This window comes from Mesocricetus auratus, unplaced genomic scaffold (assembly GCF_017639785.1).
Source record: "Mesocricetus auratus isolate SY011 unplaced genomic scaffold, BCM_Maur_2.0 Super-Scaffold_100006, whole genome shotgun sequence".
NCBI lineage: Eukaryota > Metazoa > Chordata > Mammalia > Rodentia > Cricetidae > Mesocricetus > Mesocricetus auratus.
Genome location: NW_024429190.1, coordinates 77,700,145 through 77,721,266, shown reverse-complemented (window position 1 = coordinate 77,721,266; position 21,122 = coordinate 77,700,145). Strand labels below are relative to the sequence as shown.

Sequence of the window (21,122 nt, the reverse complement as noted above, 5' to 3'; positions counted from 1 at the left end):
CGTGTCCGTCTCCATGGCCAAGCACTTGCTGAGCACATGGTTCCACACGGCGGCAAAGCATGGCCACAGTCAGACCATTCACAGCACCAGGGTCCCTGTGCGGCTCTGACTCCCAGCCAAAAGCCAGCACCCTGCCATCTCCGGTTACCTTTGAAAGGGCCACCATACCTCGGGAACCGGGGTCTCTAGGGGCTCATTCTCCTCGCTGTCACTTGAGCTGCTCTCACTCTCGGAGTCCGAGGAGCTGTCTGACGCGCTGCTCTCCGACTCTGCGCTACTGGAATGTGCTGACACCGTTGGTTCGGGAAGCTTCGGTGGAGCGCTAAAAAGGAACCAGAGGTACCATTAGAGGGTCATGAACACGGGATTTCATGCCCGGTCACCTTTGCCCTCCTACCTGCTCCTAGCAAGTAAAAGCATCACTGCTGTCTTATCATCCAGTGCGTAGGGGCCTAATGGATATTAGGCTTATGTCAGGTGCCTAATAGCAAGGACCGGTTAACCAGGGCCTGGATGGCCTGCCACATTTTCTACAGAAAGCTTTATTAGAACATGCCGTCTGTGGTGGTGTCTGTGCTGTCATAGCAGAGTTAAGCAGTTACAACAGAGAGTTACATGTCCCACAAAGGCTAAAATAATTTACTGTGTGGCTCATGAAGATTACTGGCTCCTACTATGTATGACTCAAAAACAAAGGTGTGAAAGAGAAGTTAGTGTGTAAATCCCCCCCCTTGTATTCTCTACATAGGACTTAACTACATAGCAACCAGACAGAGAGCAGTATGAGCTCAGAAGTGGCCCAGTCACTTCCTGGTGGTGTTAGACAATGGGCCATTCTTTATCACTAGCTGGGCATGGACAACTCCAAGTTTCAAGGTCGACCATTAACTAACTGTAGGTCAATGGGAAAACACATGGATCGGGACTAGATATATATGTTGTCTTAGTTGCCCTAAATGGTATTGGCTAAAGCAGACATCTTTAACCATAACCTTCAACGTTTCCGGACCTACCTACAATATTCTTAAAACAAACCCTTATTAAATAACTGACTACTGAACAGCATAATAAAAATCACTGGCTGGGTTCATCTTAGAGCAGACACTGTCCCAGGACCTCTGTACGCTGAGGACTCTCCATCAGTGGTGAGACAGATGCAGGGTGTGGGCCAGTCACAGCGGAAGGACACCCTGGGAAATGAGCTTGTGTTCCTAGCTTTCCCTGCCCTCTGAGGTCAAGTCGATGTGAGCCACTTGAAATTTTAAAGAGAGTGGATATAAATAAACAGGCTAGGTGTATGAAGCTGTGAACTGTATAATTAATGCTTCCTTTACTATTAATAACCACATCGTCACCACTGACACTCAGATTCTTTCTGGTGACTTTCTCTTTAAATGGCTGGGCACCTTTCAAGTCTTTGTCTGTGAGCACAGGTATTTTTCACCTTAAATCATTATATTTAGTACCAGGAGAAAAATACTGTGAAAGTAGTTCAAAAATTAGTTTCCATTTCCCAAACACAGAGCATTACTTTTCTAAAACAGGGCTGACTCATCTGAAGGTGAAAGTAACGCAGTTCCCCTCACATTAAATGTCTGGAAGTCACATTTTAAAGCAGCTAAAACTAAGAAAAGAGAAGCCCTGAAACAAGTTCTAGAAGAATTCGGTATTACTGGTTTTGAAAACATGGTTATCTATCAGTTTCACAAATACATGGGGTTCCTTCACCTAAGCACCCTTCACACAATGCCAAGAATAAAATGTGTTTACAGCTTACTTTTAAAAGTTTGAAAGTCATTCTCTACCCCCATCTGGCCTCGAACTTCCTATCCTCTTGCCTCAACCTCCCACAAGGATTACAGGTGTGTATCACCATGGCGGGCTCAATGGGGGCAGGCGGGGGTGGGGGTGAGCGTGTGTGTGAGCATGAGGGTGAACGGCACATGTGTACAAATGAATGCATGTGGAGGCCAGAGGCCCCTACTAAGTGTCCTCTTCCATTGGTCTCCAGTTTGAAGGCAGGGTCTGTCTCAGGCCAGATGGGCTGGCAACTCCAGGGAGTCTGCCTGTTTTCACACCTCCAGCACCCGGATTGTGCTGTCCACATGACTCCTGTGCGGGTGCTGATCCAAGTCCTTGTGCTTGGAAGGCAAGCACTTTCCCGATGCTAACGCTTAGGCTCAGACATCCGGAACAGTGCTGTGGGTGGTTGCAGGGCCTCTTCCACTTTCACAGGCCAACGACCCCACCAGCTGACTCGGGACTTTAATAATCATGGGGACTTTTCTTCGACTGTGACCCCGTATCATCCCTTTCATGCAGCTAGAGCCATGACTCTGGTTTAGGTGTGTGTGATGGGGAGAAAGGAGCAAATGGTACCTTGGAGGTGCAGATGGGGACGGAGGTTTCTCTGTGGCCTGGACATCCGTGGTAGCAGTAAGGATGAGATGTTCCGGGAGGAGGGGAAGACAACAAAAACACAGGTTAGGACAAGCAGCTGGGGTACATTCGGTGGACTTAGAAGGATTCTTGGTCTCAGGCTCAACACTCACGTGTTCGGTGTCGCTGTCTTCACTATCACTGAGCTGCAGGTCATCCTCAAGCATGCTGGGAAAAAAAGGATAGACAGTGGGGAATTTAAGAGAACTCCTAATTGTTTGGGGGGCATTTAAATACAATACGTGCCTAAAGATGCTGAAAGAGGACAGGGCTGGAATAAGTTGGAGACTTGCTTTATTTGCTTGCTTGGTTCAGTTTTCTAGAAACCCAGGCGTTACTATTTTAGCACTGAAGGCAGATCAGCCAACCTCTTATCCTGTCCCAACCCTACAGAACTTCTGGTGGCCACTTCTAATCTGCCCTAAGACTGTGCTCCTTCCGTGAGAGTGTGCACACAGACAATGACAGAGAACATATATACGTAGCAAATATACTTGAACAGCTTTCTTCCACGGTCTCTAAGGAAAGTAATAATCAATGATTATCCACCCATGTGCTGATGCTAAATGGATGTAAAGCATTTAATCAGCGCTAAGCACACAAAACTTCAAGACAACTGACAATAGTTTTTTTGTCCAGAGAACATTATTAATATTGAACACTTTCACAGCCAAAATAAATGAATAAAAATTCATTCTCTTTTATCTACTTGAATACAAATCAATGATCAATATTCCATTAATTTAGTTAGTAATAAATGGCACTGTTGTTAGTAAGAAAGTATTTTAAACTCACAATTATTAATTCTGGTAGGGGAAAGAAAATTAGTTCATTCCCTAAAGTTCATATTGCTACACTCTGGCTATACACTGCTAGGCACTCTGGCTTATGACAAATTTTGATATTAAAATAAAAATGTCACTAAACAGTACTTGTTTTCTCGATTTGAGCACCTGTCCTTCCTTACGATTTTCCCGGAGATCCCCAAATATCAATGGCATCGACCACTAATCGTTCTCTTCAATTTTATAGGCGTAGCTATTTTTTGAAAGTTGGAAGTAAAACAGAAAAATCTGTATTATTTATGTTCCAGAAAACGAATTAAAAATCATTCGGTAGCTCACAAAACACCTCAGTAATTTGATCAGCAGTTTTTACTGTAGCACCATGAAGTAGCACGGTTCCTTCAGGAAGCCCTGGTAAAAAACCACTACATTTTCTAATGAGGTAAATTATAGAACTGGGATTTTCATAAACGACCGTGCGCATGTGATGTGCTAACTCCAGCTAGGAACTATTTCACCAGCACATGTACTAAAATGCCTGTGTAAGTTGTTTAAAACGTGAAAGGCAAAGCTGGCTCACACCTGATTCGAGCACTCAGGAGGCAAAGGCAGCCTGATCTCAGAGTTCAACCAAGGCTAGCCTGGTCTACACTTTCAGAACAGTTAGGGTTACACAAAGAACATTTGTCTCAAAAACAAAACACAAAAAATCAGGAGGAGGAAGGAGAGAAAAACACAGCCTTCGGTCATGGGACTTGGCAGCTGGCCATCAGAATGGTATGCAAAAAAAGAGTTACTCAACAGGTTTGCTGCTAAGCTGGCTTGGCTAGGGGACACAGCAAGCTGTATTGTTTTTGGAGGAAAAACAAAAATCACACAGTATAACACAACAGAGAGGGGGAAGCCCGGCAAGGTGTATTCAGCATTAACCATGAACAACAAAACTACAGGAACAAACATCTCCCTCCGCTACTGGGTTTCTTTTGCATAAGACTAATCTTTGTTAATTTTCTGTCCCACAAATGAGCCTGTAACCCCACCATACTCCCACTCTCTTGCTACTGTGTAACACCTGACTGCTACACACACATTCTCCTGAAGTCAGTAAAGACACACACGGAAGACATTCTGAGCTCATCTGGAAACGGCAGGTACCGTGGAAATTCTATCAACTTCTCCTTCTGGAGGTTAGATAGGATGAGAAGTCAATGGCAAAACATATCTGCTGGTATAGAAGCTACTCAAGACTCTACAGAGGAGACAGTGCTCAGTGAAGGAAGACTTCGTGAAGATGGATCTGAGTGTGTCCTACAAAATAAAAACATGTAATTTCTATCACTTACATAAGCTTTTAGTGGGATACATACATGCAGTGTTTCCTGTAGTCTAAATCTGTGAGTATAATTTATTTAATAAAGAATTAAAAAGCTGGCCAAGCAGGCCTGGTATGGTGGTGCACACCTTTAATCCTGGTACTCAAGAGGCAAAGCTAGGAGGATCTGAGTTCAAGGTCAACGTGGTCTACATAGAGAGAGATCCTGCCTCAAACAAACTAAAAATGTCATGGGCCAGTGAAATGGTTCAGAGGGTAAGGCAGCTTCTGGCCAAGCAGGGTAACTGGAGTTGGAAACCAACTCTAACTTCCACACTATCGCAGACAGACAGACAGACAGACAGACAGACAGACAGACAGACAGAAAGCTATCAGGAAAAAAGGCTTAGCAGCACCTGCCTGAAACCCTGCGCTTGAGAGATGGGAAGGCTGGGGCAGGACCAGAAGTTTAAGCTCAACTACAGGGGAAGAGCAAGTTCAAATCCCAGGCCAACCTGGACTCCATGAGACTTCCCAAAAAAACAAAAAGACGTCATGTATCTCATGTGAGAATCAGCAGACAGAAGCACCGTGTCAGTGTCTGCTGACCCAGCCAAGAGTAACCACAAAATCTTCCAGAAAACAGTTTACCACCCCAGATGTGGGTGAGTCAGCATGCATCAGCCACCAGGAGGTAGGCAGGGAGAAGATGTTATGACACACGCCTATGATTTACTGAAAAACCGTAATCAAATCTAGCTTAACGGGGGAAACTGGTGAGTGTCGTTATGGTTTTTCACAGGCAGAAAGAATCCCAACAGTGGCAGGAAATGGGAGCTTGGGCACGAGAGAGGAATCAGCTGCTCGTCTCCTGGTTGCTCCATGCGAAATTCAGTTTGCGTGCTGTCTGCGAGGGGACTGGCCCTTAAACACAGAGGAATCATACCTGGGTGAGAGCTTTGTCCCCTCTAATCGAGAACCGAAACCCTCCAGATCTAGTCCTACTCCTGTCCATAAAACCTAGGTCAGGAGAGCAACACCCCTCAGGGACATGCCCCTCCTCATCCATCGTTCATTTTTCTGAGGCGAAGTCGAGGACATTTCCACCTTCGTGTTCCTGAACCAAGAACACGCACACGCTGAAGTGCTGGCTGGAGCCTCTGGAGCCCGGTCAAAGAACTCTTGCTCAGCATCCATGAGGCTCTCCCTGGGCTAAATCCACAGGAAAGCACAGGGAGAAGCCAGAGTTTGGGGAGATGGGGAGATAGGGAGATGGGGAGAGGGAAGGAGGAGAGGAAAAAAGAAGGCCAGAGAAGTGCAGCAGGGGCGATAATGAGAAAACTAAGCCAGAAGAAGGAACAATCAGCCCTGCTAGTGAATAAGTAGCAACGTTGCAGAGCTATGTCTGCCCCGTAGACCACGCATGCGGTGGGTGTGAACAGGAAATGGCCCTTTGCAATCCGCAAGTGGGATGCTGAGTTTGTCCCATGGTGTGAGATCCCCCTACTCTGGCCGATCTGTTTGACACGATAGCTAGAAGACCTGGGATCTAGGAGACATGAAAAAGACATCAATTTAGCATAAAGCAGTAACTATCCTCTTGGCATGATAGTGCTAGTTTGCCCCTATAAAATTAAACCTGACACAATGATCAAATAACTGATGTCATTTCCAAGCTCCCAGGCAAAGGACTCAGCACTGTATGCTACACTACACCCATGCTGTTCAACAGGAGCCCAAATGATCCAGGAAACTAACTCTGGACCCCAACACAGTGTAAGCACATTTAGAGCACTGTGACGTGTCAGACACCCCTGGAGCCTTCTGTATTCTGCTCCACCAGCAGGGTACATGGAGCCAGGCAGGCTCTGGCAGGCATGGGTTCCATGAGTCACCCCAACGTTACTGCGTGAAACTCAGAGACAACTCTTGCTTTGCTTTCTTCCCTATGGGCTTATCCAAGGCTTTCTCTGCCAATATTCAACACCAAAGAACCCCAAAATTATTTAAACAGTCTCCTCTCTGGCTTAATTTTTAGTACCATTTTACTTGAGGAGGAACAAGTCAAGTCAAGCTAACAGCAGTAATCTGGGATTGGTAAATCCTGATGGCGGTAGTGGGTGTGTTAAAATGTTAAGAACCCTGACTGTCAATGAACACATGAGGATGGGTATCGTTACTCAGTCGCTTGGGAACAGATGGGAATGGAGGATGAAGGAGGCTGAACTCCAAGTCACAACTGGAATTCCACAAGGTTATGACTTTCTCAGACTTTTGTTCCTTCGCCTGTTTGTTTTTCCAGACAGCTCACTATATAGCCCCAGCTGGCACAGAACTCATTATGCAGATCAGACTGGCCTTGAACTCACTGAGATCTGCTGCCTGGCATTGGTTCTTTTACTTTTTGGAGACAGGGTGTCATAGTGTAAACTACACTGCCTTCAACCCCTAACTCTCCTCCCTCAGCCTTCCAAGTACCAGGGTTACAAAGCCACTGACTCTGACTTGTGGCTCCTTTTTGAAACATGGGCCACAATTGCCTTATGGGAGACCATGGGAGACTACAGATTTTGAAGAGGAAGATAGTAGATATCACAAACAAAAATTCAGATCTTAAGCCATTATAACAAAAAGCCGGAAGAAGAAATGGGGGGAGGGGGAGGGAGGGAGGGAGGGAGGGAGGGAGGGAGGGAGGGAGGGAGGGAGGGAGGGAGGGAGGGAGGGAGGGAGGGAGGGAGGGAGGGAGGCAGGCAGGCAGGCAGGCAGGCAGGCAGGCAGGCAGGCAGGCAGGCAGGCAGGCATAAAAGCTAGGACCCTTACTGTGTTTCACTGTAAACCTCTGGTTTTCCTCCAGAAACACATAAAACACTTCCTCTTATATGTGAGTTAACACAGCCATTATGTATACCCATAAGGCTAGGTTCTCAATCATTTGACCCCAAGTGTCCCTTTCCCAAAGAGCCAGGTGTAGCGGGCTCAGCAGAGGTTGGCAGTTACAAAAGTCCATCGGCAATGTATAAACGACAGCACAGGTGTGTGCCCCTGAAGCAGAGGGGTGACACCTCAGCAACTGATAACGTAAGACTCCCACCTGACAGAGCTTTAGCATTTGTTTTTGATGATACGTATTCATCAATGACACTTTCACAGTTAGAGCTGCCTGCCGGTGAGAATCCAAGTAAAACGTCATCCAGCACTGTTAACCCAACTTACTATAAAATGGCAAGAGAAAAATTAATTTTCTTAAGCTAATATGATTGAAGTTAACTGGGACAGGCAAACTGTGTCATCATACCTCATTCTAAAGGACATCTGGGGACTGGGGATGCAAGTTTCCAGGAGTCTAAGCAAGGCCCAGGGTTCAATCCCCTGTACTACAGAAACACAAAACAGTAAACAAAGCCGGAAGGCCCAGGGCCCTCAGCTGACATCAAGTCCTGCTATGCTGCTCACAATAGTAGCACCGGAAACCGAGGGTTGGCCCTGCCACCTGCACCAAGGTATTCAAAAACTGGCACTATTGGGACAGTTTGAGTAATCGGGATTATTACAAACTTCTGAGACTTCCCCTGGCTGCTGCTAGCACCCCATTCCTTCTCATCCAACTCAGGTAGCCCTGAAGCCCGCGCTCCCTCTTTCAAGAGTAATCATCCAAGTACGTCAAACTTCAAACGGGAGACGGGTTTCTGTCTTTTATTCCTTTATTCACAGTGGGGATTGATTTCAGAGGAAACAAATAAAGGAAGGAAAGCACCTTTTGGCTCATCGGTGAGGGTACAGGAGAAGGCTAGTTGCCGCCAACAGCTTCTAAGGCTGGAGCGAGCGAGCTCAAGCGCTGCCCCCGTCCCCTCCCCCAAGGGGCTGCCACTGCCCTGGACTCCCAGAAAGGAGCCGTACAAGGGACATGAAAGCCTTAGGAAGAGGAGGCTCTAAGTGCTGTCCACATCTTGGAAAAGAAGTGGACTGTGCAAAGCCAAGCACCACTGAGCATAACACGCCCTCCCTGAACTGCAGGCAAACAGCAGCCCTGACACCACAGTCTTCAGTTACCTGCAGCGTTCTGCCTAAAGGGTCGCTGGGAAGTAACTGGAGCTTAAAACGCGCACACACATGTACACAGGCACGCACGAACACAAAAGCAGTGTGCTCAAACACGCACTCCATTCAGGGCTCATGCTCCCGCTTTGCCCCCACCCCCACCCCAGGCTGGACACACGTGAGGGACACACGTGAGGGACACACGTGAGGGTTACTACCACCGGCCTCATTCTTCCTTTCATGTCCAGTTTTAAAGGTATTAGCTCCTTCTAGGCCTAGCAAGGTATAGACTGACTTTCAAGCCAGAGCATAAACAAGCCTGTAATTAACAATTCTGATGCCCAGGGGACGACAGACCACTACCCTAACCCTCTACCTGCCGCTCAAGCAGCCTAACCACACTAGCAAGCCCTGGGTGTTGCCACCAGAGCCAATTAACTATTTTCATTGAGAACCCCGCCACACTGAATGTGAGAACGATATATGGCAAAATTTAACTCACTCCCTGCTAAAGGCAAGTGCATAAAAGGGATCCCTTTGTTCATGGGGTACATTTCCCTATTGAAATCACCCCACCTTCATTACCTATCTGCCCAGCCTCAGTATCACACTTCCTCCAGCTCCCCCTCCCATCCTCACCTGCCCACCCCCATCCCCCACCACCCCCAGTACTGTTTTTACCCTCCCCCTCAGTCTCTTAAGAGCTCAAGCACTCCTTTCAGATATCAATTAGCAGCTTTTAGTTAAAGAATTCTGTCCCGGGGGAAGAAGTACATTTGCAATGAGCTTTCAGGCTTCTCTGGTTTCAACAGTTGCTATGCAGTTACTAGGACACTGGCCTGCACGTGAGGGACAGAGGAGGAAGTGACTTCTGCCCACACACTCTCAGGCAGCTTCCAGGGTGTACCACCCTGTCCGGCACCTTTCATGCCTCACTCACAAAGCAGACACACGGCCACTTCCGGCCCTCGGTGCCACTGCGCTACCCAATCTGCTTTCTGCTGAACTGACCGCCGGGTGAACGCTGGGTCAGTTCTCCCTCCTAGATGCCCCAAAGACAATGACCAGGGCGTTCTTTGGTGATCAGGGCTTGATCCCCAACTTCCAACCATCACAAACGAGACCAATCCTGATGGCATGGGGCTAGTCTCACTGACTCTCACAGCATTGGTCCTTGGCTTAGCTCCTCTTTTCTTGCCATGGTCTAAGCCAGTGATTCAAAACTGCCAGCAAAATTCCCCAAAGTGAAAAAACAAAACAGAAAAGGGGAAATGCAAGTGACATAGGTTTGGTGGGTTTTGTCTTTTTCAAGTACACAACACTAATAAGCAAAAACCCCTCATCCAGCAAGAGCACAATAAAACATACCCTGACCAAGCAAAAGACCCCATCCTTCGGACAATTAGAACGTATCTACCAAAACCCTTAATGTCACTGTTCAATTTTTCAATGTTGAAATGAAAACCACTCCATCAGGGAGCTGGTAACAACGAGTTAACCCTGTATCATTTGGTCACAGAGACATGTGATAATCTCTTCTACACAACTGGGATCATTTAGCAATGCCCACCTTCCAAAACATGAGGAACAAGCTGGAGAGATGGCTCAGCAATTAAGATCACTGGCTGCTTTTCCAGAGGACCAGAGTTTAATTCCTGGCACCCACATGGTTCGCTACCATCTGTAATTCAGTTCCAGAGCATCTACTGCCCTCATCTGGCCTCCTCAGGTACCAGGCACGAAGCAGCAGGACTCTGAATTAACAAGTCTAACACCAAGCCGGGCGTTGGTGGCGCACGCCTTTAATCCCAGCACTCGGGAGGCAGAGGCAGGCGGATCTCTGTGAGTTCGCGGCCAGCCTGGTCTACAGAGCGAGTTCCAGGACAGCCTCCAAAGCCACAGAGAAACCCTGTCTCGAAAAAACCAAAAAAAAAAAAAACCAAAAAAAAAAAAAAACAAGTCTAACACCAAGGGAGGAGCCTGAGCAGGTCGCCTCACTCAGTTCCTAGCAATGACTTGGGGTTGGGGGGGTGCAGTAAAGAAATAGTCAGTCATTCGATAATTTGAAGAAATAAATTGGGTCAAAATACTGAATTAAACAACTATAATGTGAACATTAAAGTGTTCCAAAAACCCAGAATACATTTAGATGTGCCTGGCCTGGATGAGAGCATCTGGGTGGCAGAACAAGCTCCTGTCATTAAATAGGCAAGAAAATGGCAGAAAATCTCATCCCACACATCCCCCAAATTCAATTCCCAAAGCTAAAACTACTGAAGTTTGAAATTTTGAAAGCCAGAGCCTTGTGAGTTCCACGGTCAATGCATAAATAATAGCTCAAAGCCTTTCTTCTCAGAAAACCCCGTGGCACATTCTCCTATAGTGCATAACCCTGATCCAGGCGCAACCGTGGGTGGTTTCCTCCCTTTACAATGCAGCCATATTTTACAAATGTCGTTAACTGAGAGCGGGGGAGGGGAGAATCTGCATAATGGGAAATTTCAACGCCACATTATCAATTTCAATGCCAAATAAATGAAGGCTGGTTTTCCCTTTCTCTACTTACGATGTTCCTTGCTGGGAACTGCGATGGGATTTGGAGGGTGCATCGTATTGTTCTGTGGGGAGGAAGGCAGAGTCAGAGCGGCATGGACACACATTTATAAAATCATTAAGTCCCCTCTGCACTGGTTCCTCCCTTTACCCGGACATGGTATAAATTCTGCACTGGCCACTGCACCTGATGCCGTCTCCTAAGACAGTACTTATGGCCCTGTGAGAGGTAAAGCTTGTTCAGAAACAAAACATCTGCAACAAATTCTCAATAAGCCAGCAGAGCTACTCTGAAAACAGGGCTTGGGTGTACCACCCCATCTCGCTGGTATCTTTCAAACTGTGGGAGACAGTTTCTGTTCTTGATGACAGTTTCCTGGGTTCCTGTGGGGGCTCAGTGACAATGCTGATCTCATATCCCACCTGGCTTGACTCCCAAGTCCATCTGTAATAGCACAGCTCCGTCCCACCTGTCCCTCCTGGAGTCCATGTCCCATAGCCTAATTCATTCACTCCACACCTATTTATAGACTGCAGGGTAGAAACCAATATGTGTAAAAACATCTGGTCCAGCCTTCAAATGGGCTTACAGTTGCCCGAGGGACATGAAGCAGGTCCACAAACATCCACGAACTAGGGCAGTGTGCGGCAAGTACACTTGGCAATTATGTAAATGTACTGTCCACATTCCTGATCAGCCACTCTGTTAGTAATGACCCAGGGAGTGAACTGCAGAGAGCATGAAATGTGAAATGGCTGAACCACAGGAACCTGTGGGTTTGCGTCCACCAGCGTGAGTGCCGGAAGACCTTCGGGAGGATGGAGAAGTGGGGGAGTCAGGCAGGCCACAGGTCTGTCCTGGGTGAGGATGGGCATGGAGTGCAGGGACCAGCAGGGGCAGGGGCAAGAGCCAGGTCCACAGAGTTCTGGGTGCAGGACAGAAAGTGCGGGGCCATAGCACAAGGGTGCCTCAGAAAAATCGGTTCCTGAGTCGTACCCTGGTGAACCCTACAGGGAACAGGAAGTGAGGCAATCTACCAGACGGGAAGCACCTATGTGCCCCGACACGAGGTCTAGAAAATTATAAATGTGGAAAGTAAACACGGGAACCTTTTAGGCATCAACTCTTTCAGCCTTGCGTACATGCAGTTACTCACTCTTTCCATACGGTGGCAGCAGCTCTCATATTTTCAAGTAACAGCCTAGACAGCTAGAGCTCCATTCTCAAGGACTCCCTAAGAGGTCATCCTGACCAGACTGCAAGCTGGAAAACCTTAGGTGACCGTGTTGTGTGAGCTCAGACATAAACAGCAGGTCACTCATATAAAAGCCCTACACTTTTCTCCAGATTCTAAAACCTAAGTACCAGGCCCCATGATCCCAGTGTGGAGGTGGAGGAGGAGGAGGAAAGAGGAGGAGGAAAGTCCAGCCTGGTCTACAGAGTGAGTTCCAGGACAGCCAAGGCTACATGGAGAAACCCTATAAATAGATAAATAAACGTGAGAATTCACTTGCTGGTGTTCTTTGAGAAAAGCATGCTGTCTTAATTAGTTTATGTTGCTGTGATTGAATACCAGGACCAAAAGCGACCCGGAGAGGAAAGGGTTTATTTCATCTTACACCTTTGTAATCCATCACCTGGGGAAGTCAGGGTAAGAGCTCTAGGCAGGAACCTGGAGGCAGGAACGGGAGCAGAGACCATGGAGGGCTGCTGCTAACTGGCTTGTTCTCCTCACAGCTTGCTCAACCTGCCTTCTTACAGCACTCAGGAACACCAGGCCACAGGTGACACACCCACGGTGATCTGGGCCTGCCCACATCTATTAGCAATCAAGAAAATGCACCACAGGCTTGCCCATGGGGAGGGGGGTATTTTCTCAATTGAGGTTCCCTCTTCCAAATGACTCTGACTTGTGTCAAGCTAACATAAAACTAGCCAGGACATTGCACTCTTCAATGAAAGCTGCTTTTATCGATACCTCACTCCTTCCCCATCTGACCATCACACGTCTCTCTTTCAGGACACAAAGGCCACATCCTCACTAGGATAAAATCCCCAAAATACCAAGAGAAAAAGCAGCCGCCCTCAAAATGACCTCAGGTAAGCACCTGATGAAGCAATTCCCAGGAGTACTGCCAGTCTGACAGCCCCAAAACTGCTCGGGCCAAGGTGTGCTTGTCTCCAGCAACTCAGAGGCAGGATAGGGTCAAGTTTCTTTCTGTCTTTATAGTTAGAACTAGCAGCCGCACAGCCATGGCCAGTGGGTGGCACAGACCCTGCAGACAGCAGATAGAAGGGAGGAGAAGCAAGAAAAGAGGCATGCAGAAACCATCCACAGCTGGGCTGGCACTCAGGACTGCTGTAGTGGTCGCGTGTCCTCGGACTGACTCCCAAGTGTCACCTCTTCACGTGGCCATCAATTTCAGTTAACTGCTTCTGCAACTTAACATCATCAGGGCATAATGTGGAGTGGCCACTGACTGTGACTCCTTTACAAGGTGGCACTCCATCTCTCTCGACAGAGAACAGTAAGCCTGGTCTATCAGCACCAGACAGCAGAGGAGGTCAAGTTTCAAACGTGAATATGCTTGTAAAAAGAGTTAACAGCAGAGGCTATGGACCAATGAAACTTGACTGACCAAAACAGCTCCAGGAAAGCTACATGCTCACACTAATGTATTCAACCCCAGTCTAAGAGCTTGAATCTCTAAGATGGGAAAGAGAAAAAAATCATCAAGAAAAAAGAGGGGTGACTTAACACATCCCATCACCTGTGGACATTTACAAGCTCCTCTTCCCCAAGACCCCCATAAGAAGCACAGACCATACTATGGATGTCCCCTGTCGTAGACTAGCACTTCATTCACCTGCCGCCTGGCAGCCCCACCTGTGCCAGCATCTCGTCCCCTTAACTTGTTCTGATGAACTGAATGATGGCAAATATCCTAGCGTTCTTTGTAAGGGTTGACGTACAAATAATCAGGACATGACACATTGCTCTGGGTGGTTACTTTTGGGGAGAAAAGCTAGGTCCTGTTAGCTCCCCAGGTTTTCCAGAATTTACAGCCCTTAAAGAGGGGACCTAGAAAGAATCACTTGGAGACAGAGGAACACTGTGAGTTGTTCTCAGTGTAACCATGTGTCAGGAGGTGAGGGGCCCACAAATCCAGCAGAAACAAGCAGATCTCTGAGTCTTGGTCTACAGAGCTAGTTCCAGGATAGCCAAGTCTACACAGAGAAACCCTGTCTCAAAAGCCAGAGCAACAACAACAGATAACCACAAGTCATGTAGTACTACTTGTATTTGTTTGAAGCTTTGTGAAAACTGCTTACTTCACACTCTACCTGCAAAGTAGCTCTGGGTTTGCTTTCCTTTCTAGACTCCGTGGGCACTTGTTACAAATGTATCCTCATTAAATATGTTACTATGTTTAAAAAATGCTTTGTTCTGGAGTGTAATACATGACACCAGGTGTTCACTTACTTTGGCTTTGGCTTTGGGTTGCAGAACTGATGAGCAGAGGATCCTAGAAAGAAAAGTTCATCGTTAGAGACGTGCGGCTTGATGGGTGATGGTGGAGCACACAGATCAGGAGGCAGAGGTAGGTGGGTCTCTGTGAGTTCGAGACCAGCCTGGTCTACAGAGCCAGTTGCAAGACAGGCTCCAAAGCTACAGAGAAACCCTATCTCAAAAAACAAATAAAAAAAGAGAAGTGTTGCTTACAGCATACAGGGCAGCACTATGTTTCCTCTCTCTTTACACACACACACACACACACACACACACACACACACACACACACACACATATATATATACATAGAGAGAGATAAATACATATTATCTATATTATATATAGAGATGAACATGTATTATATTTTATTATATATTATTACATTATATAATTAATATAGAGAGATGACACGATGGTGTGGATAGCAGTCACTGAACTCACCACTCACCTCCTACACTCCACTTTTCACTCATGACACAAAGCACCCAGCCCTCTAGTCAATCATCCGTTACCCTGAATAGACAGGGTGGAACGCACAACAGTCTGATTTCTGCATGGAATCGCTTTCCTTGTTTCCAGCTCTCTACGAATTTACTTTTCCTTTGGTGTTAAGCAATTGTATTTGTATAGTTTAAAACTTTGTTTTAAAACCATTATTAATGGATCTTCTGTTTAAAAAAATATTGTGATAAACTAGGTACAATAACAACAGTAAATTTGGGGTTTTGCAGTTATAACTTCTGAAAACAGTGTCATGGTTAGAATTACCTATAAATAGGAGCATATGTATATCAGGCCAGACAGAATGCAGATCTCCAAGTGTTTGGGATACATCCTGAAGGTTATTTAAAAGTACACTTGAGAAAAGAGCGATGGCTGAGAGGTTAGGAGCACTTCGACTCTTCCAGAGGACCAGAGTTTGACTCCCCAGCACCAACATGACCAACATGACAGACCCACAACTACCTAAAACAGCAGTCCCAGACAAGCCATTGCCCATTTCTGGCGTCTGTGGGTACTGCATACATGCGGTGCACAGACATACATGCAGGCAAAATAGCCATACACATAAGATATAAAAAAAAAAAAAATAAGTAAAAGCCAAAAAGAAAATGATGGCTGTGTTAAACAGCTTTTAAAACCATGTCAGTGACTCATTTGCTTGCTATGGAAACCAGGATTAGTGTTAGATGTTCACTTTAGACAATTTGCATGTGCTCATTCATCTAGATGCATCGTCTAGAAGGCGGACTAGTAATAAGTAATCTACCTCAGTCAATTTCCCTCTCCCTGTCTTCCCATCCCTGGAGGAAAAATTCTCAACTGAAAACAGGATTGGGAAGTTCTAAATGCTCTAATATATAAAGCCCTATAACAATTCTTACCAACATGAGATGGAGAATAGATTTAATCTAAAAAAAGCCTTCCAAAGGTCAGTAAAAGGTAAATTTTGACCTTTAGCCCAGTCTCCAAAGATGCCAGTTGGCAATGCTCAGAGCAGCACCCCATATACATCTCCCTGCTGTGGGCACCATGTCTGTCCTACATCCCTACCTCTCCCCACTGTTGACACTGTCCCTGTCCTACACCCCGACCTCTCCCCACTGTGGACACGGTGCCTGGTGTGATTTATAGAATTAATTACCTTTGTAGGAAAAGGAAATCTGGACGGCTCGGCTGTACTGGGTGTGTGTATGGCTGTCAGAGGAGGGGGCCACGAGTGGGTCATTTCCTAGAAGAGATTTGGAGAAGGGGAAAAGGCAGGTATAAGTGGGACATCATTGCAACGTGGGTCAGTGGTCCACAGGAAGCACAATCTCACAGGACATTTCGTCCACTTTTAGAACGACGCTGGCACCAGGCTACACTGAAAGCTGAACATGGGTGGGAACCAAATGGGCCGGCACTGGACTTTACGGTGTACCACGGCGTCCACCAGCCGGGGCTGGCGACGCTCGGGCAGCTCCGGGCCCTGAAGTGGCAGGCAGCACTGGGAAAGGCCGTGGCTCAGCACTCTCCCCCAGCTCCTTCACTGCACTTCCGAGAATTATTGAACTTCAAAGGGAGAACTTTCCTGCCGGACTTAAACAAACAAGTCATTCAGGCCCCTCGCTCCACTCAGGAGGGTTCTAATAGATTTGACCCTTCCCTGGAAGCACTGCTCGCAGGTTTTCAGAAGCAGGGGCTTTACTTTCTCAGTAGTAAAACTTTAATCTTTATTCCCTATTTTCTTGGTTAAGGGAAAGATTTCTAAAACTTACAAATTAATATACTTTTTGGTACTATCATATTTATGTTGCTTTGCTTAGAAACTTGAAGGGGCCGAGGAGGTGATGGTGCACACCTTTAATTCCAGTACTCCGGGAGGCAGAGGCAGGGGGATCTCTAAGTTCAAGGTCAGCCTGGTCTACAGAAACCCTGTCTCAAAAACCTTTAAGGTTAAGGGGAAATAGGTATGGCAAGTTAAAAGTGTATAATCATGAATATACATGTATATCTGCGCGTGCGTGAGCACACACACACCCCTTGAGAGGGCTCAATGGTGTTAGATCATTTCAAGATGAAGAAACTCATTTTATACAAATTAAAAAACAAACAGGGAAATTTAATAGACTGAGCCAAAGCCCAGAGGGAGCCAAAGGCTCAAGAGAGGTTACAGGCTCCTTCCTCTGTCTCCCTAGATAAGACAGATAAGTCACATGTTTGCACCCGGCTACAAAGGGGCACTTGACAGCTCTCTCCCCAGAGGCAGCTGCCCAGCACATGGCACTGCATCCTCGTCCAGGCCAGCACTGCCTGGCTCCTGTCTGAGCAACACCATCCTGGCTTCTCAACAGGCAAGTTGGCACGAGAGTGTGTGCATGCAGTTCCTCCCTGGCCCTTCCCCACTGTCCCCGTGAACAGTCACAGCAGCAGGTGAGAACAGGAGACCTCGCATGTGCTAAGACAACGTGACTGGTGTGAGGTTCATTTTATTTTATTTTAAAGGCATTCTGCTCTTAACTACTGAGCCATCCCCCCAGCCTCTGATGTGGGCTTGGACTACTACTTGCTAACAGTGAACTCATACTTTTTTATCGGCTCCAGGCCATCCGCTTTGCCCCAACTGGAATCTCTGTCAGCAATCGATAGTGGCCTGAATTCTGGGCGTCCGTGCTCACTGAAAACTCAGCTCTGAGCACTCATTCTGTGAGGGCAATTTAAGTAAGTGCTTGGGTACTGGAGTCAAAAGAACGGTGAGTAGAACCTGCACAACCCCTCGGTAGGGAGCGCCTTTTTGAGACAGGGTCTCTCTATGTAGGGAGCCCCGATTCGGCCTCCTCGGTGTTGAGATTAGGGAATGTGCCCCGACATCAACAGCCACCCATCATATTTAACTGGAATGTAGTTTTCCAGGCGTTTTTGATCCTGCACCCACTGAGCTCTTTGCTCTTTTGCTCATCAGCATATTCTAGGTGTGGAGTCACTGAAGAGCTTGCAACAGCATCCTAATGTTTTCCAAGAATTTATTGGAATTGTGAGGACATCTGTGGCCTTTTACTACCAGTTATTCCCAGCAGCGCCCGCAGCCTAAGGCTGTGCCCCGAGCAGTCAGGTAGCTGTAAGGTACTTAAACTCTTGTGGACTCTCAAGTGGTTCCCGGTCTGGAAGAACTTCCACACTTCCTAAATGCCTTAGGCTTTAGAGAAACTGGGGCCATTACAAAGAGGAGAAAGTTGAGCAGGCAGCCCTCCACTCCATCCCTTAGCCCTTCTAGGCTACAGTCTCCTCTCTCCTCCTCCTCGCTCATTTTCCCCCAGACCCCCTGAGTTTGTTGCTTCAGCTGTCTCTCTAGAGCACAAACCTTTCTAACCTCAAGACTTCTCTACCCCACGATCCTCCCCTTCACTGGCCTGTCACTACGTCCTTGCCCATCACTGCATCGTAACTTTACCCTCCGTGTCTTGATCCCCATGAACACAAAGGCCCTGTCCTCTTTACTGGCATCCTAGTATCTAAAACCGTGTCTGCACAGCAAATAAAATGAGTAGCAAGCAATAGTGCCACTCCGTACGAAGCCAGCACCACAAGCACACTGCCCCGAGGGGATGCCTATCCCCTGCATACTCCGCCACAGGCCTCTGGGACCATGCCACTAAAACACATGACTCTGGTGGCAGATCTTAGGGAGTACATCACGCCCCCTTCGTTAGAAAGAACACTTCTGACCTAAACATGGCCTCAGAGAACAAGTGAAAAACGACACTGAGCATCGTACATCATCTATGGCTGATCTTTACTCTTCTTGGCAATCTGAATAAATTGTTGACCTAAGATGAAGAATGGGAACTACGGGCAGGGGACACTGAATCGGTACAGGAAAGACTGGTAGACAGCACCAGGGTCCCCCACCAGCTCAGAGCTCTTCCACCTAAGAAAGCCATCTTCAGAGAGGGGGGACAGAACAGACAGAGCTGGGATTTTCTCTATGAAAAGGCCCATGCCTCTTCGGTCCTGGGTTGTCATTTCTGACTTCCAAATGGAAACATACAGTCTTTGCTTGAATTGTTTCTCAAGCATTTGAGTATAATACCATACTCAATACTGGGGGAGGGAACGGGAGTGGATGCTTTTATTAGCACCCAGGACCATAATACTATCATGCCTGAAGAGAGGTACAGTTGTCTTGTACTAAAAAATATCAAAACCTACAAAAAAGCCTGGTGGTGGTGGTGCATGCCTTTAATCCCAGCACTCAGGAGGCAGAGGCAGGTGGATCTCTGTGAGTTCGAGGACAACCTGGTCTACAAAAGTGAGTTCCAGGACAGCCAAGGCTACACAGAGAAACCCTGTCTCAAAACCCAAAATCAAAATAACAAAAGCCTACAAGAAGCACTGCCCACGGAAGTCTGTCCTATCCGGCACTTTGGGTAAATAGAGAACAGACGCATACTTGCAGAGAAAATACGAAGCGTGAATTTTGGGTTTTTGCTTTTGTTTTTGAGTTGATAAATTGAGTATTTTAGAATCAGGAATGGTGAAGGGTGACTCCAAAACATGAGCGAGGTTATTAGTTAAATATTCACTGCCCTTGCTAGTTGGCAAGAACATCAGCCATTAGCACTGCAAAACATGCCTCCGAAGAATCCCAACTACAAAAGGGTGCACACTGGGGCCAGGGCAGAGATGGTACAAGCATGTTCAAATATCTGCCCAAACGCTTCTTGTACAAATAAAGTAAAAACTCAAAATAAAAAAGGTAAGCAATAGCCTTATTTGCTGGCTGCAAACAGCAGCATTGGTTAGTATTTTTGCAAAGAGGTGGAATAAAAGTAAATTTGAAGATAAGTATGTATTTTAGAGGAAAAAATGAACAGTGGAGAATAAAGTCCATAGATCTAGAATTTCAAAAAAAGATCAAACTTAATAAAAGACACAAGAATATTAAGACGAATGGCAGCAAATTATATGCAAGAGAGTGAGAAGCACAGAGAACCCCCCCCCATTACTACAATTACTGGATACCACTATGCAGCTCTCTGACCTGACAAAGGAAAGCAAGCTTAGAGCTCAAGAGAAGAATCTACTAGGATTTCTTTGTTTTTGTTTCGTTTTTTAAGGGAATACATCATTCTAATGCAAGTGGGTAATGTACATGTGACGATACATTTGCAGGAGAGGTGATATACATATGGTAATACATGTACATGGGTAAGGCAGTCACAGAACTCACAATAAGAAAACCAAAAAGAACCCAGTAAGGAAGTCTAAACATGACCATGTACCTGCGCGTGCATGTGGGACACGCAACGCACATTGTGTGCAAGCACTCGTGCACATTCATGCATGTAACACACAGGATCTCACTAGGTAGCCCTGGCCGACCGGAAACTTACAGAGATCACTAGTCTGCCTCTGCCATGGAGTGCTGGGAATGGAAAAGCACACACACCACACTCAGCTCCACTCTTCAAGGTACAAGATCTCATTAGAAAGCACCCATGCACACCAGGTTTCACTGTATAAAAGGCAAGAATCAGGATGTGGCACTATTTAAGCCTGGTGTCTCCCATGCTACACCCATACATGGTGTTTCTTCCTGGGAAGTAAGCACCACTCCTTGGTCTCTTTGGGCGGGCACAAAACCTGAGAAATCCATAACTCTGATCCAGATTTCTTGCAGTTTGTGAACTTCATCTTAGCAAGTCAAATCTGAGTAACGGTCCGTATTGGGACGGCACTTCTCATGGGAATGACAGCCGTTCGTGAGCTCAGTTCGGGATTTCTTCAGACGACACAGGGTAGTTATGAACTCACCTTAAGAATCTCTTCGACGCAATGAACGTCACTGGAGAAGGGCTGCTGCAAAGGAAACAGAGGGAAACTCAGCTTACAAAGCTCGACAGTGGGGGTGATGGGGACAGTGGGTACGGGGTGGAGAGGTTCAGGGCGGTTCACTCCCGGACCCACCCTTGACTACCTGAGCGCTAGGAACTGCAC

At 46.8% G+C, this 21,122-nt stretch overlaps 1 protein-coding gene across 2 annotated transcripts in view; it reads right to left on the bottom strand.

The window, feature by feature from the left end:
* Aff1 (AF4/FMR2 family member 1) overlaps positions 1 to 21,122 on the bottom strand; it is a 162,697-nt gene that overhangs the window by 28,540 nt on the left and 113,035 nt on the right. For both annotated transcript variants that reach the window (XM_013117978.3, XM_013117979.3), the window contains 7 exons: positions 20,940 to 20,984; positions 16,288 to 16,374; positions 14,613 to 14,655; positions 11,141 to 11,192; positions 2,553 to 2,607; positions 2,380 to 2,417; positions 169 to 322 (listed from right to left, as the gene is read on the bottom strand). In XM_013117978.3, the coding sequence (XP_012973432.1) occupies positions 169 to 322; positions 2,380 to 2,417; positions 2,553 to 2,607; positions 11,141 to 11,192; positions 14,613 to 14,655; positions 16,288 to 16,374; positions 20,940 to 20,984 (474 nt within the window). The remainder of the gene's footprint in view (positions 1 to 168; positions 323 to 2,379; positions 2,418 to 2,552; positions 2,608 to 11,140; positions 11,193 to 14,612; positions 14,656 to 16,287; positions 16,375 to 20,939; positions 20,985 to 21,122) is intronic.